Source organism: Chamaea fasciata, unplaced genomic scaffold (assembly GCF_029207755.1).
Source record: "Chamaea fasciata isolate MVZ Bird 193981 ecotype frontalis unplaced genomic scaffold, bChaFas1.0.hap1 SCAF_6, whole genome shotgun sequence".
NCBI lineage: Eukaryota > Metazoa > Chordata > Aves > Passeriformes > Sylviidae > Chamaea > Chamaea fasciata.
Window position 1 is genome coordinate 29,690,967 of NW_027094091.1, and position 16,765 is coordinate 29,707,731.

The following is a 16,765-nucleotide window of genomic DNA, read 5'->3' on the forward strand; positions in this document are numbered from 1 at the left end:
TTGTGGAAGAGTGCTCATAGGAGTGAAAGTACTAACATGTCCCCCTTTCATTACTTCTTTGCTGTTGCTGTCACTGTGTCTTGTGCATTGAATACATTGCAGTTGTAGCTGAATGCATTCAGTAACTTCAGTGTCTTTGCAGATTGTGAGCAGACTAGTTCAGATTCGCGACTATATTGCTAAGGCCAGCTCCATGCGGGATGATCTTGTAGAGAAAAATGAAAGATCGGCCAATGTTGAGCGTTTATCACACCTTATAGATGACCTTAAAGAGCAGGAGAAATCCTATCTGAAATTTTTGCAAAAGATGCTTGTAAGTTTGGGAACATAATATGTTTGTTTCTGCACTATGAGCTTTCTTTAGGAGTTGACTGTTTATGTTTTGATGGTGCTGCTGAGGGTGTTGATTTTGGTATGTAGTACCTTCCATAATTCCTTTTTACTGCCCCCTTATATAGCTTTTGATTTGTGCCAATGAAATATTTCAGGCTAGAGAAAATGAGGAGGATGATGTTCGGACTATAGATTCAGCTGTGGGATCTGGTTCTGTAGGTGAGAGCACATCGCTAAACATTGATGTGCAGTCTGAGGCTTCAGATACCACGGTAAGCTGCCTTTTAGTAATTAAGGTAGACATGAGGGCTTTATTTTGGTTTTTTTATGGGTCTTATGATAGTGTCATAATCTGCAGTTCGATTAAAAAATAGTAAATCCCCAAGTGCTTCATTCAGGAGGTATCCATGCCTGTGTGGATTTATTTTTTTAATATGAGAAAAAGAGTAATTATTCTGTCACAACAGTAATCTAAAGAATCTTTTAAATCTTTATTCTGTCTTCAAAGTACAATGAAGAATTAAATGTGTACCATGGCAGAGAATTCACTGACTTGATGTAGGAAGAAATACTTTTGTAAAATACAATTTTTCATCTCCAGATTTGTTTCTGTTAGTGGGGAAAATTTTGGGGGTATTGGGTGAGGGGAGGGTTAGAAAAGTGTCATTAGTGGGCTATTGTCCAAGCATCTTAGTGATACGACAGAATTATTGACCTAACACAGAAGTTTCTCTCATTTCTTGGAAAGATGGGCACCTCTTTAGAAAATGTGTTCTGAGTTTAGTGCTGAGCTAAACAGTCCAATTGTCCTTCCTATTTATAAAAGCTTTTTTTTTTCTTTTTTTAAACCACGGTAAACATATCTTGTAGTAGATACAAAAGCATTTTAATAACTTAAGTTTTGTGTCTTCTGTTCTGTTACACTGAGGAAAAGTACCAGACAGCAGGTACTCTCTCTGGCAGTTAGCACACTGAATGTCCTGTGGATAAGGAGAATTTACCTGCTTGGAAATAAAACAGTTAAAACATTAAGAAGCTTTTGTAATTATTTTTAGCTTTATAAGAACTCTTTCTATCCCTGTAAAGAAATAAAATGATAGACATGGAAGATGCACTTTTAACTTAAAAAAAAATTGGAAAATGCAGAAAGACGGGTATGTTGTTTAAGAAGTATCCATGTAAACTTGGATTTGTCTTAATATTTGCAAAATTTGCACTTAATTTTTTTGTTTGGCTCTTAATTTTGCATCTAAGTTCTCTTTACATGCAGCTTGAATATTTTACATGCAGAGTGCATACTTCTTGTCATATAATGTTGATTGCTATATGGAGCTTTATTGTTATGCAAATTCTAGGAATGACTAAAAATGTCTTCACTCTGTAGTGGATGTTATTAGATACTAGTTTTCATTATTTGACAAGATAAAATGCATGCTTAAGTTGGAGCACATTTTCCAAGTCTAACCTACTAAACTATTCAATATAGGAGGTATCTTTTAGTTTGAGTTGTCGGCCCCGCATTGAGGACAAACTAGGGAAGTCAGCTTCACAGGAACAGGTTACAGACATTGATGTTACACCAAGCCCTAAAGGGAAAAGTGAGAGAGCTGCTCTGAATGACAGGGAAATCTGGCCTTGTGGGATTAATAGCCAGGATCATGGATTGCTTTCAAAGGTACACTTCAAAATATTACTTTAGTCTCAAATAGGGATTATACAGGCTAGTCTTCCCCATTCCCCCATCTCCCTTATTAATTGCTTCAAATGTACTTGTTACTTACAGTGAATGTTCCCACTGGATTGCTTATCTGTATCCAGCTGTCTTTTCACTGAATAATTTTCTTTGCCTAGAATATTTTTTCTTTGAATAGAAATGTTTCTCAACTTTTTCTTCTGAATTATTAGCATTGACAGTTAGCATTGATGTAACTCTGTACAGCAGGTGTTGTGATTTTATGTAGATCATCCTTCTAAGTTTTGTTGTTCCCTTCTTGGGAAAACGCACTGTAAATGTGACTTTCAGACACTTGTCATGGTTACACTAATAGTCTGCCAGTGCACATTTAAACTAATACCAAATACAGAAAACTAATTAAAAATTAGTAGTCTTAACTTGTTCCACAAATGTTTTGGTTTAGGTGTTGATATGAATATTTGGTTGGACGGGGGAAGACTTTCAAGGGGCACAGTGTCTAAAAAGTCTTTTTGTACCCATTATGATGTGTTTTTCTATATCATTGTCCTTCCTGGATTTAATTTTTAAGAAGTCTTAAGCTCAATCATTTTTCCCCTAAAATAAAAGATTTAATAAAAGGCTTAAATGTTTTGTCAAGCTTACTAGTCTAAATGCAGAACTAAGTTTGAAAAATTTGTTAATGCAGTTTTCATGAAGTCAAGCAAATCTGGTGCTTTAGATAAAGCCTGGGTTATTTAATAGCTGAGTGAGATTGAGACATGTGCCCTTGATCCCCTTCTTCCCCTTGTTCCTTCCTGTGCTGATTTTTCAGTGTGTGATCTATTTTGACTCTACTCTGCTGTTTATATGAAAAGTGAGAGTTTAACAGCAATCATCAGTGTGAGCTGCAGTGCATCTTTTAGGGATGCTTTGAGGAGTTTAGACTTCTGGAAGTTTTCAGCTTTCTCTGCTGGAAAGTTGAGCATTCCTTAGTACCCAGAACTAAAGAAGATGCCTACTTCTATTCTGACATTTGATGCAGAGTATTTGGACTGATTTTTCTACTTGAGAAACTTAATAGTATGTGGATAGAAGATTATGCTTTGAAGTTAGTAGTGTTCTTTGTAAATGCTTGTTATTTTCATGATTTCATCTGTAAGGTGCAATAATGCAACTTCAGACTGGATTAGGATCTTAACTGTGGATTTCTCATTAAAATGTTAAATTTGAATAAAAGTTTTGATCCAAATCTCCAGGTTCTGACTAGCATAGGCTGAAGAAAATAACTGAGTTTTAATTTATTTTAACTGCTCAGCATGCTTTCATTCTTTCAGAACTATTTCAAAATATTGTTTGAAAACAATCTAGAGAGGATTCTCTGTGTGTTTTTGTTATGAGATTGATTTACCCAAACCTGGTGTATTCAACCTGGCCATAAATACAGCACACAGAACTAAACACATTATAGGTTAGAAAAGAGCTACTGCCTCAAACTCCTTAAAACAGTCTGCTGAAAATTTTAGAGCTTTTAGGCTGGTAAGTCAGTTGAGATCTTGTGTTTTGTGTAGCTCCGTGATACAATGCCTTATCTCGCTTACCTTTAGCAGTCTGAAAGGTTAATACCCTCCATTATGATTTAGAAGACAGAGGGGGGCTTGGGTTAGTCTTTTGGTCACATTAGGGCACCTGACTGGCTTTGTGAAGAAAAGCTTAAACCCTCAGGAGCTATAAGCACGTCTTGCTGGTACAAGCTTCTTCCTATTGGATGTCTGATTTTTTTTTTTTAATAAAAGACTATCAGAAAGGTGAAGCTGTTTTATTTTTACTTTTTTCCATTAACCAGACTGTTCATTTATATGCAAGTTTTGCTTTCTTTGACACTCATTTTACTCGTTCTCAACAGATAAATGGTTGTACTTATGGTAATGTTGCTCCATCTCTTGCAGGCCAGAGATCCTCAACAGGAAGCTAAAGAGGAGTTGGAGAACTTGAAGAAACAGCATGATTTATTGAAAAGGATGCTACAACAGCAGGAGCAATTAAAGGCTCTTCAAGGAAGACAGGCAGCTCTTCTTGCTTTGCAGCATAAAGCAGAGCAAGCCATTGCTGTCCTGGATGATTCTGGTATGTGGAGCAATGGTGTCTCTTATGTCATGTTAGCATGCTGACTGAATGTTTGAAGCTGGAATTGTGAAATACACATTAAAAAGGCTTTTAATTACTTCAAAGCCTCTGTTTCTGAAGAGTTGACAGTGTAACCTTATAAAATGATGTGTATTTTAAAAACCCAGAGTGATTACTGTGGTTTACCTGTAAAATTCTAAAAGCATGGGTTTTTCTCCTACCCACGGAGAGAAGGTAGGTTTTTCTCCTACCCACTGTCTATCCAATGTTAAGATTCACATTCAACTTCTAGCAAAACAAATGTTTTCAAAATTTGAAAACAGTGAAACTTTACTATGAGTAAAGTCATAATCTCTGGGGAAAATAAATAATGTTTATGCTTGATTTTTCTTATGGAGTGTTCATTTGTATTTAGGGGAAATAAGAGGAATTATTTGGGTCTTTCAACTGCCACTTGCATATTTAGTACTGTTTGAATATGAACTTGGAGGCGGGGGAGAAGCTTTCTTTCAAATTTATTTCTCTCATGAAGTGAGAGAAATAAAGAAGAACAAACCTCCATGACCCCATTTGCAGATATAAATATTGCAACTTACACCAATATGAAAGCTTGATGACCTGTTAATTTATTATTTCGAGAAAGTGAAATTACCTGCACTATTGTTAGTTTAGCTGTATTAAATAATTGCAGTTTTATTTCTACTAAATTTCTATCAGCCTTAGACAAATTGGTTGCTTTCATTTTGCTCTGATCTTTTTAGCAAAACACAGAACAAGCCTAAAGTTCTTTTGTATGGGCCTTTACAAAGCAGCTCTGAGTTGTCTTGTTAGTATTTTTGTAGCAGAAGTCATTTTCAAGAGTAAAGCTGGCGGAAAGGACACAAAATTAAAAATGCATGCTGTATTTTTAGAGGGTCAGTATATTGATGGTGTTGTTAAACCACGCATTTTAATTTAAATAGCCTTTATTCATCACTATAGAAAAATACTTATATTGTCCCCTTTTTCTGTATGCCCAGTTGTAACAGAAACTACAGGTAGTGTTTCAGGAGTAAGCCTTACATCAGAATTGAATGAAGAATTAAATGACTTAATTCAACGCTTTCACAACCAACTTCATGATTCTCAGGTCAGTCCTGACATTGTTCTGAATAGATTTTGCCATTATCAGTTTTTATTCTATTTAACAATGTAGTTCAATGTTTGTCTTGCACATCTGTGTGTATTTGCTAGTAAAGTTACCAGAGTTTCCCCTAAACTTGAAAACTCAGCAAACTTGGAAATTCTTAAGGGTTATTAGCTGACTCATTTGTGCTTTTGTGTCTCATGGGTCTCCATGAAAGTCTAGAAAAGTAGTTTTGTTATTGCAGTTTAATTATTAACTCAATATATAATTGGTATTAGAGTGTTTTCAGTGTATTTCCCTTTATAATATTCTTTGTTTTGGTGTTGATTCTGGTGTTGCATATGGAAGGCCCATAAGAAAGCTTTTTGTTTCTTACAATTTATTGACTTTTTTTGTAGTACTCTGAATAAAACAGAATTACTCTCTTTAAACGCAGTCTGTGCCTGACAACAGAAGGCAAGCAGAAAGCCTTTCACTTACCAGAGAGATTTCACAAAGCAGAAACTCCTCCATGTCTGAACACCAGTCAGATGAGAAGGCACAGCTTTTTAACAAGATGCGAATGTTGCAGGGTAAAAAGCAAAAAATGGACAAACTCTTAGGAGAACTTCATACACTTCGTGACCAACATCTAAATAACTCTTCCTGTAAGTCAGTATAGGCAGAATTGTATTTTTTTTTATGAATACAATGGTTTTAATGTGCATGTTGGTAACATTTTCTTTCAGGTTGCAATTGCTCAGTGAAATGCTGGTGATAAAAGCTGGGGCAATGTTAATGTAAATGGTTTCAGTGCTGTATAAGTTTCTGTGTTAATGAGGAACTCTACAAGTAACAATGATAAGTGTCCATTAGCACTTCGGTTTGTAACATTGAAGTTGACTAATGTGAGGATGTGATGGGCTTTTTTCTTCAAGGCTTGTCTGTGACACATCTGGCTTGTGAAAAAAAGTGCCATATTAACTTGAGCTTTGTGTGTTTTTATCACAGTACATCTGTGTTTGTGTACTCAGCACTTCATGTGTGAGTAGCTTTTTGGCAATATGGCTTTGCTCCCTCTCAGTCAAATGTGCACTTGTGACAGGGCCTTCAATCACAGGCCATTCTGGAGGGCCTTACCTGTCTGACTGGACTAGAGCTTTGGCCTTTTCTTTTAATGGCTTTGTATTCTCTTTATTGATGCAGACCTGTCTGCTTGCTGCTCTCACTTTCATTTTCTAGCAGTGCATTTGTACTGGTGCAGTTTTGTCCTGTAGCTGGAAACTTCTGAGGGGTGATCACAGCGTATTGTGGTTAGCATTGAGAAATGATGTCTTCAAGCATGCACTTGGAGGACATGCTGATTTAGCAGTTATGTTACTATACCCCAATTTTTGTGTATGTTTTCAATGCATATAATACGAACACATATTTGGATATGATTTCACGTAGCTGGGAGAAGCAAACATCCAGTTTGTTTTACAGCAAATGGACAGAAGACCTTAGCAGAGGTGAAAAATATGCTAGGGTTTTTCTTTTAATCGAAATTCTAAAATGTTAAATTTTTATAAAAAAGCAATGCGGCCTTAAGTAAACCCTTAAAAAAACTCCATGGGCAGATTCACAGCATGAAGCTTCTAGTTCTAACATTTGATAAAACTAAAAGGGAATAATTGAAATCTTGTTTACAAAAGCTACCTTATTACTCACTGCCTATTTACATTGCATGCAACGAAACTTAAGAAAAAAGCTTTTCTTTTGCTAAGGAAAGAAGTTATTAATTGCTCTTTTGTCTATTGGTAATATTTTCTGTCATTATTTTAAAATAATTCAGTTAAACAGATTCCTTATTAAAAATTGTTCACATAAGATGTATTTCTTTTCTGTAGTTTTTCCTGCTTCAGGTTCTCCTCAAAGGAGTATTGACCAAAGAAGTACAACTTCAGCTGCTTCTGGTCCTGTAGGCATAGTCACTGTTGTCAATGGTGAATCCAATAGTCTGGCATCTGCTCCCTATCCTCCTGATTCCCTGGTTTCTCAAAATGAAAGTGAAGAGGATGAAAATCTAAATCCAACAGAAAAGCTTCAGTAAAAGTTCTTTAATTTTTTTTTCACCATTTACTTTAGTAATTTGGAGTGGTTTTTAATTTGGAGTACTTTTTTAATAAGTTTTGTGTTAAGTAACTATTTCCATTTTTTGATCCACTTAATTTAGTATTACAGACTACTTAGTAAACAATGTAATACTGTTAACTGAATTTAGAGCTTCAAGTGGAAAGTTCTTATAGCTTGGAAACTGGCAGTAAACTCTAAAAACTTTAAAGTCTATATATTCTTTTTCACTCTACATAAATTTGCTTAATATGGCAAAACAGATTAAATACTCTTTTTTTCCTCCTCAGGAAGCTAAATGAGGTTCGTAAGAGGCTGAATGAGTTACGTGAATTAGTTCACTACTATGAGCAGACATCTGATATGATGACAGATGCTGTGAATGAAAACACTAAGGAGGAGGAAGAAACAGAAGAATCAGAAAGTGATTCTGATCATGAGGATCCACAGCCTGTTACAAATATTAGGTTGTTGTATTTTTTGTTATCCAAAGTCTTTGTTGCTGAGTTGTTGCTTCAAGAGACCTGCAATACATTGAGTCAACCAGAAGTAACTTAAATCTATGCTTATTACATTAACAAAATTACAATTTTTTTAATTTGAGGTAACTGTTACACAGATGTTTAATAATTATCTAATCCTTGGTATCTTATTTATTTAGATTGGGATGAACATTTAGAAAATCACTATAAGACTTCAAAAATCTGTAATTCCTTTGGGTTTAAGTACTGAATTATGTGTATAGAATTTCACTAGAGATTAGTCTTAGACTAGAGAATTAGAGTAAAAAACCCTTTCAGTTTATAGAGGCATTTACAGCTATAGTCTGGCACCTGTGTGCCTTGAGGATCTTCACTTGATAGAAATGAAGAGTCACTTAGCTATGCATTATATAAAGCTTTTATAATGTAGACATATACCTGTAAGGCCTAATGTATTGTTGCAGATCTAGCAGGGGATAATTTAAAGATGCTTTGATTGTTTTTTTAAAAAAATTATCTGTTGGAGAGATGAATATGGAAAAACTCCCAATGTCTGGACTGATTTATATGGAGTTGGGAGTTCATTTGGTTTTTTATTTGGGGGGGGGGTGGGGTGCTGGTTTCTTTTTTAGGGGATGGGGTCAGAACACCCTTTCATAAAAAAGGCTAAAATAAAACTGTATTCATACCAGTTTTTAAAAAGTTAATATGAGTAATTTATTTTACCCTAGAAATCCTCAAGGAATCGGTAGTTGGAGTGAAATAAATAGCAATTCAAATGTACAGTGTGGAACTAATAACAGAGATGGAAGACATCTTAATACAGACTGTGAAATAAACAACCGATCTGCTGCTAATATAAGGACTCTAAAAATGTCTTCTGCTTTAGGTATGTTCTAAAATCTTCCAATAATTTTACTTCTTAGTTCAAATAAGTCTGATTGCTGCGCAGAGTTTGGGAGATCCTTGTTTGATGAGCAGAATATTCAAGAGCCTGATCATTAAGTTAATATTTTTCTAATGTCCAGTAATTACTGTCAACTTCCGACGTTCAGTGATGTGTCTTTGGTATTTTTTTGTTATGTTTCCTCCTCTCCCTATTTGCAGACTGTCATAACAGGGAGAATGACAAACACCTTGATCTACCCCAAGGTGAAGATGATGAAGTGGAAGAAGATCGAGTCAGTGAAGATTCCTTGTCTACTCAAAGAAGCAGCCTGGGTGATGTTGCTGGGGATGCCGAGTTTGAGCAGAAGATCAATAGGCTTATAGCTGCAAAACAGAAGCTTAGACAGTTACAAAACCTTGCTGCTATGGTGCAGGTATATTATAAAAATAAACTTGTGCACAAAAATCTAGCATTCATTATTTCATATAATGTGTAATTTCTGATAGGGAAAAACTGCTTAATGCAACGGTTAAAATGCCTTTTTTTAGGCTAGGGAAAAAGAGATACTGTTTGATTTTTCTGAATTCAAGGGTGCTACTTCTGGAGTTCAGTTCAGGGATTTTCATGGAGGATGCTAGCCTAAGAGAACGATGGTCTTAATATTTAACCTTAGCACTGGATTGCAAAATACAAGCCAAGAAGTAGATCAATATTATTTTTTAAAATATTAGACATTTTTAAGATTATAGTGAACATTCAACACGTTTAGGTTTTTGAATCCTAGGTTTTACAGTGTTGTTCAATCAATGAAGAACGTTTTTTGTTAAAATCTTTGGGTGTTGCAACATGTTTGACTTGCAACATTTTGGTTTGGGGACAGTGGGTTTTATTTATTTCAAGAGTTTTGAGGGCCAGCTATAAATTGGCAGTGTTCTTAATTTAGAATATCTCACACTTAATTCAGTGATATTAGCAGCACAATGTCATGGATCTGACGTCCCTTCAAAAGCTCACATTTGACGACCACCTAATGTAATGTCTGCGTACTGAATACACACAGGTGTGTCAGAAATGAAAAGGAGAAAGAAAAAAGGAAAGAAAATGTGAGAACTTTAAAGTCAAGCTCAGTAGGAACTTACGCTTTACAACCGCAACAGTATAAACACAATATTGTTATTCCAAGATAATACTCCTATCAGAAATTTCTCAGCATCTAGATCAGTGTTGTTTTTTATCATCACTAGAGAGATGCTAACTGTGCAATGGTATAAATTGGAATTAGAGATGATTCGGCAGCTTGCTTAATAAATAACCTAATTAATGGCATATCTTCAATGATCATATTTCCAAGGCTTGTTATGTGTTATTCAGCAAAGATACAGTAGGTCTGTGAGTGACCTGTGTCATTCTTGGTCACCAGTGATCTCTCCTGTTCAGCAGAGTCTTTATGAACAATGATCACATTGGACAATAAAAGCAGTAGTGGCTACAGCTTTCATATTTTCAATTTGAGAACTGAAAATACAGAAATAATGAAAGAATAAAAGAAGATTAGAGAACCAATAGGACTTTCTCCAAGATACTTAAGATCTAGTTTTCAAGAGTAGTTTTGTTATTGAGTTGCTAATGATAATATTTAATTTCACTGACTGCAGTAAATAAGCAGTCTTGTTCACCTCAGTCGTCTTCTGTACCTCCTTCCACCTCCCCTGTTGTTTCTTCATATGCTTGTATGTTCCCGTCCACTGAGTCACAGGCAAGTGGTTTATGCTTCCAGAATGAGACAAGTAATCTGCATTTATATTGGAAGTTCAGTAGTTGAGGTTGAGCTAAATAACTTTAAATTCTCTCATTAACTCTATTTTTCTTAAAGTCATGTGCCATGGTGATAATGACTTCTCAGTTTTTGATTTGTACTAAAGATAAAGCTATTCAAACTGATCAGTTTTGAAAAAAATCAAACTAGATAAACTTGACAAACTATATTTGTTACTTTTTTTTTTGTATCAACTTGAAAATAGTCTTAACTGCCTTTCTGAAATCATTTTAGGATGATGATCCTGAACCTCAAGGAACAATTGCAAGTGGGTCTAATATTAGTGACTTCTTGGGTGAGATGGAAGAGACAAAGCAGCAACCAAACAATGTCCGAGCAAGTTCCAACAAGTTAAAAAAAGATGTGCGACTAAATGAAAAAGCAAGGTAAACCTTTGTCAGAGGATGGTGGAGCTGTGCTTCAGGCAACTTCTTGCCAAGTAATGTGTGGATAACTTATTTACACAGAGAGAAATTCTATGAAGCTAAACTTCAGCAGCAGCAACGGGAGCTCAAGCAGTTACAAGAAGAAAGAAAAAAGCTGATTGAAATCCAGGAAAAAATTCAAGTGTTACAGAAAGCTTGTCCTGACCTTCAGGTAGGTAGAATGTATTTCTTTGCTGTCTTAAGGTGTTGAGCAAAGGAACATAAAATATCTTGCTCACCATTTTTTTCCCTATGAAAATTGAAAAGACCTTAAAATTGGTAATACTTGTTTTGTGTAAGCAGGTGGACTTTTAAACTTAGGGTTCTGCTTATGTCATTCACTTTTCAATGGTTCTTGTTCAGTGGTGGTGTATCTTAAGTTCGCTGTGGTTTGCCTTCAAAAGCCTTGATAGAGTCTTCAAAGATCTGGAACCTTCTGTCTTACTTTTAGCCTGAAATTGGTCTGTCCATTCTGCTTAGTCACTACTTCTTTACTTCTCTCAATAGTAATTTGCTGGTATTTTGGTACAATGCTGTGACTTTTAAGCATGATCAATGCTTTGCTGCATTTTAACTTAACTCTACAGGGCTTTACTGTTTTTCGTGCTCTTTGAAGATTAGCTTCTTTCTGTGAAGTGAGCAGTAAATTATCAGTACTGTGAATCTAGAACATTATATACTAATACATAATTTTTGTTGGTTTCTAGATAAGTTTTGAAATAAATATTTAGCCTTGATTCAAAAATCCTTTTCCCAACATACTGACTTCCTAGCCTCATAAAGCCTTAACTGTGTTGGGTTTTAACTGCAGGTAGGTTTTAGAAAGCTATTATACTCTATTTTGCCATTTTGCCTTCTCTTTTAGTTGTCAACTGGTCTGGGTAACTGCCCAGCAAATAGACAGACTTCACAAGCAACATCAACTCCAGCCACCAATGAGCCTAGCACAGCTGGCAAGCCTTTATTTGAGTGTGATGAATCTGTACCAGTAGGCAATGAGGTATTTCATACTTTATATACAGTGACTTAAAAAGGATTTAGAAGGAAGAAGTTTCAGGTGCCTTGGACACATTTTAAGTAGCTGGCCTGGGGAGTGGAGTGGTAGCTATTTTAACAAAGCATGTATAACTTCTTTATTTCATTTCTGGAAAGAAGGAAATACTGACTTGAACTGGCAAGACATTTTCCCCCAAGTATAGCACTTGTTACCAAATATTAATGTGAAAGTTGAATTAATTTTGAATTTTTACCATGAACATTGGATAATGTATACTGTAGGCAGGTCATCCTTGGAGAAAATTATGGAAGTATTTGTTGAAACCTGATTTATCTTTGTGTCTTCCTTCACCTTTTCCCCTGAAATTGTCTTTAATAATGATCTGGATATTAACTTATTTTTTCTGGAAATTATGCTACCATTATATTGTAATTCTTCCATTTTACTACAAGCAGTTATGGTCTGAGATGAGAAGACATGAGATTTTAAGAGAAGAATTGCGACAGAGGAGAAAGCAACTTGAAGCTTTAATGGCTGAAGATCAGAGAAGGAGAGAACTCGCAGAAACAATATCTACTGTTGCTGCATCTATTAAAAGTGAAGGGTCAGAAGCTCGGTGTACTCCACAGCAGAGCAGGACTGAAAGGTAAGAGCACAAGTTATTCTGTATTAATCAACAGGTGCTTCCGTTGTTTAGCGGGATGTCAGTGTCGGGGGTGGTTTCCTCTGTTCATCTGAGCGCTCAATGTGATGATTTAACAGAGCAGGAAGTTAATTTCTTGGCTTGTGAAGTGACTGTTATTCAGCAACTTGCCAGTTTTATGGGTTTTCCCAGCATATTTACTCTCCTGTTCTACCAGTGGGGGCAAGAATCACCTAAGGAGAAGAAAGTGCATGGAAAATGCCAAATGATCAGAGTAATTTTTTTCATCTTTACCCATTTTGTAGCATAATAAAATAATACATTTCCGAAACAGACATTAATTTCATTTATCTGTTCCAGTATTAGAAGCAGAATGCATGGTTGAATGGGTGAGAATCACAGAATCAACTGGGTTGGAAAAGACCTTGAAGTTCGAGTCCAACCTATGACCTGGCACCACCTTGCCAATGAGTCCATGGCACTGAGTGCCACATCCAGTCTTTTCTTAAATGACTCCAGGGACAGTGGCTCCAGCCTGGACAGCCCATTCCGATGGCCTATCACTCTGTGAAGAGCTTCGTCCTAATGTCCAGCCTAAACCTCCCCTGACTCAGCTTAAGGTTGTCCTCATGTCCTGTCACTGGCTGCCTGGGAGACAAGGCTGAGCCCCTCCTGGCTGCACCCTCCTTTCAGGCAGTTGTAGAGAGCAGTATGGTCTCCCCTAGAACTCCTCCAGGCTAAACAACCCCAGCTCCCTCAACCACTCCTCACAGGGCTTGTGCTCCAGACCTTTCACCAGCCTTGTTGCCCTTCTCTGGACATGCTCCAGCATCTCAACATCCTTCGTAATTTGAGGGGCCCAGAACTGGACACAGCACTCAAGGTGTGGCCTAACCTGTGCCAAGTACAGGGGAAGAATCACTTCCCTGGTCTTGCTGGCCACACTTCCTGATGTAGTCAAGGTTGCTGTTGTCCTTCTTGGCCATGTGGCCACACTGCTGGCTCATGTTCAGAACAGTTTAATTCTTTCTGTTGCAGCTTGATTAATTGCAGATAGACTTGGAATTGTCAACAGATTGTTCTAATAATTCATCATAAACTTGAAAAAAAAATACTCTTTTTCCAAACACCCCTTTTCTCCCTCACCCTGCAATGTTCGCTAGGACAATGGCTACCTGGGGAGGTTCTACTCAGTGTGCCCTAGAGGAAGAAAATGGAGATGAAGATGGTTATCTCTCTGATGGAGGTGGTCAGGCAGAAGAAGAGGAAGAAGATGCATCAAGTTTGAATGACAGTTTCTCTGTTTATCCCAATAACAACATACAAGAAAATGCCTATTTTGTTAAAGGAAACAAAGATAGGTCAGTAGTGTTATTTGTTGATTTAATGCTTGTCTAAGTGTATTTGGAAGAAGCATTTCATTGACAGGGCATCTTCACAGCGATGCTAAAGGGTCTTTCTTTCTGCTTGTTAGAGAGCTGTGTGTAGTGGTAGTTTCTTTTCTGAGTTTTTTTAGCTCTAATGCATATAACTGATTTGATTTATTTTGTTTTCAGTCTTATTAAAAGTCTGCCATTGAGCTCTCCACTTGTGTGGTAGTGGCTCTTGATATTCATATTTGTTTTTAATCAGCTTAAAAGATAACCAATCTGTGTGAATTTTTTTGCTGCGATATAGATCAGTCTCTTCAAAAATAGTAGTTCAGAGAATTAAGCTAACTGAAATTTTTCCTTCTAAATTGCTGGCTTCTGTAGTTGTGAAAGCTATTTCTGAATTATTGTGAATAATTTGAACTCTCGTTTACCTGATTGACTTCCTTCATAACCTTTGTGTGATTAAATGAAAATGCCATGTTAAAAATAATGTATATATCTGCAGTTATTTCTTCTGGTTTGGATACCAAAATTATTATAGTAGACAGTGGGCTAATCAGTGGCTGGACCTGTCAATATATTATGTTGGTGGCTTCTGTTTTCATCGAGTACATGTTATATGGCAGTAATAGAAAATACTAAAAACAAGACCCAGACACTTCCTTAGCCCTTCTTTTTTGTCAGTCATAGTCAGATAGGGGGCTTCTGTTTTCCATTTGTTTAGGATAATGTTAGATTGACAGAATGCCATGTGTGATTAGCTGGCTTGTGCTGTGTGAGATTTTGATGTACAACTTAAACATAATTTGAAAAATGGAAGTAACGTTAATTGTTTGAATTGTCTGATTTTGTCCTCATTCTTCAAATTTTCCCAACCCAGGTGGAAAAATTACCGTCCCTTTTCAGCAGATGGAAATTATCGTCCAGTGTCTAAGGCCAGGCAGCAGCAAAACATAAGTATGCGGCGTCAGGAAAATTTTCGGTGGATGTCCGAGCTTTCCTTTGTGGAAGAAAAGGAACAATGGCAAGAGCAGATCAATCAGTTGAAGAAACAGCATGAATTCAGTGTCAGCATTTGTCAAACTTTGATGCAGGATCAGCAGGTAAATATGAAGAATGGTTATTTTGCTGTTCTTATTTGCCTTTTATTCTCTTTCTAATTCTTTCTAGCAATAGCTGTGGTTTTTGTAATTTGGTCACTGTTAACATATTTTCTTTCCACAGACCCTCTCTTGCCTTCTACAGACCTTGCTTACAGGCCCCTACAGTATGATGCCCAATAATGTTGCATCTTCGCAAATACATCTTATTATGCATCAATTAAACCAGTGTTACACTCAACTGACTTGGCAGCAGAATAATGTCCAAAGGTTTGTTGACTGCATTAGTGTTTAACTATGGAATCTGAAATGCTTCAGTACATTGAAGGCATGGTTATGTGCGTAAAAGATTGCAGATAATGGTTAAATATGAGGCTCTTGAACTTCTGAGTTGATTACGAGTTTTTGAAATTGTATGCAGCGTTTCTGGTTGTCTCTTTTTCCCCGCCAGCTCTTTAACACCTTTAAAAGTACTTTTCTAGTGATCTTCATTGAAGAGAACCAAAAGTTGGCAAAAAATCTCTTGCAATAGTTATTTTTTAATATGCTTTTGTGTCTGTAGTCTTCACTAGACTATTTGGCAAGATTTTGGATTCTAATGGTAAAATACAGCAAAAAAGATTTTTGTCTTTTCTTAGTGTTTTCAGTTAGAATTTATGCTTCTTACATTCTATTTGGTTATACTGCATTTGCCTTCTGATCAATGGTCTTTTTTGAAAAAAGATGTAATAGTCGTTTTAATTCATTGCATGAAAGTTGAAGCTCTTCATCTATGTTTTGTATTTGGGATGTGGGATAAGGCTGCTGTCCTCTTTCATAGTTTTTAAAATAAATTTTAACATCAGTTCTGTAAATACTTTGTATATTTGATTGTTTCTATTGAAGTTTTCAGCTTGCTTATTTTTTTAGTATCTAGTCAATTTTCTTTTGTTCTTGCAAGGTTGTTTAACCTGTGTATACATGACTCCTAGTACGGAGCAGTTGATTTTAAACCAACTCAGGATTAAATATAAGTAATTTTTGTCATGAGGTTTTTTTTTTTTTTTTTGTTAGCCAAATAGAGCACTTCTTTACATAGATTACATGGTGTAGATGAAATAATATGAAGCTCAAATTACTTGAGTACAAATCTACAGTTTTCCCAAAATCCTTGTTTTTTTTTTCCCCCTAAGTTATTTTTTCTTATTTTTAAGGTTGAAACAAATGTTAAATGATCTTATGCAGCAACAAGAACAACAGTGTCAAGAGAAACCATCAAGAAAAGAGAGAGGCAGTAGTGCACCACCACCTCCATCTCCTGTTTTCTGTCCATTCAACTTCCCTCCACATCCTATGAACCTCTTTAGTGTTCCAGGATTTACTAATTTTTCTTCCTTTGCTCCAGGTGAGTATTACTATAGGTGTGGTAAGTAACATGAATTTCAAAAATTGACATTTTCTCATTTAATTGAAATTGTAATGTGAAGTTAATGAAACTGTCACTTTTCCTTTATATTGAAATGGTCTTAATCAGAAGTTTACTATTTATTGCTAAGTAATTGTATATTTTTACTTCAGTATGAAGAGCAAGACTCTGTCAGTATGAAGTTAGTTATACTTTAAAATACTCACTCCCTGTAAGGTTTCAAATGTTCTTTATCCAGTGTGTGAAAAACAATGTTTGAAGCTTTTATAACTTTCATCATTTCACA

The 16,765-nt window shown here is 35.9% G+C and overlaps 1 protein-coding gene across 8 annotated transcripts in view; it reads left to right on the forward strand.

Moving 5' to 3' along the window:
• Positions 1-16,765, forward strand: part of PCM1 (pericentriolar material 1) — a 42,136-nt gene that overhangs the window by 7,499 nt on the left and 17,872 nt on the right. For 2 of the 8 annotated variants that reach the window (XM_066185846.1, XM_066185847.1), the window contains exons 5-21: positions 143-313; positions 489-605; positions 3,955-4,132; positions 5,152-5,261; positions 5,695-5,905; positions 7,127-7,325; positions 7,640-7,816; positions 8,563-8,720; positions 8,939-9,153; positions 10,771-10,922; positions 11,004-11,133; positions 11,827-11,961; positions 12,414-12,604; positions 13,765-13,962; positions 14,855-15,077; positions 15,199-15,344; positions 16,268-16,458. In XM_066185846.1, the coding sequence (XP_066041943.1) occupies positions 143-313; positions 489-605; positions 3,955-4,132; positions 5,152-5,261; positions 5,695-5,905; positions 7,127-7,325; positions 7,640-7,816; positions 8,563-8,720; positions 8,939-9,153; positions 10,771-10,922; positions 11,004-11,133; positions 11,827-11,961; positions 12,414-12,604; positions 13,765-13,962; positions 14,855-15,077; positions 15,199-15,344; positions 16,268-16,458 (2,902 nt within the window). Of the gene's footprint in view, positions 1-142; positions 314-488; positions 606-1,819; positions 2,009-3,954; positions 4,133-5,151; positions 5,262-5,694; positions 5,906-7,126; positions 7,326-7,639; positions 7,817-8,562; positions 8,721-8,938; positions 9,154-10,770; positions 10,923-11,003; positions 11,134-11,826; positions 11,962-12,410; positions 12,605-13,764; positions 13,963-14,854; positions 15,078-15,198; positions 15,345-16,267; positions 16,459-16,765 lie in introns of all 8 variants that reach the window. The other 6 variants (XM_066185842.1, XM_066185843.1, XM_066185844.1 and 3 more) reach the window with 6 other exon arrangements.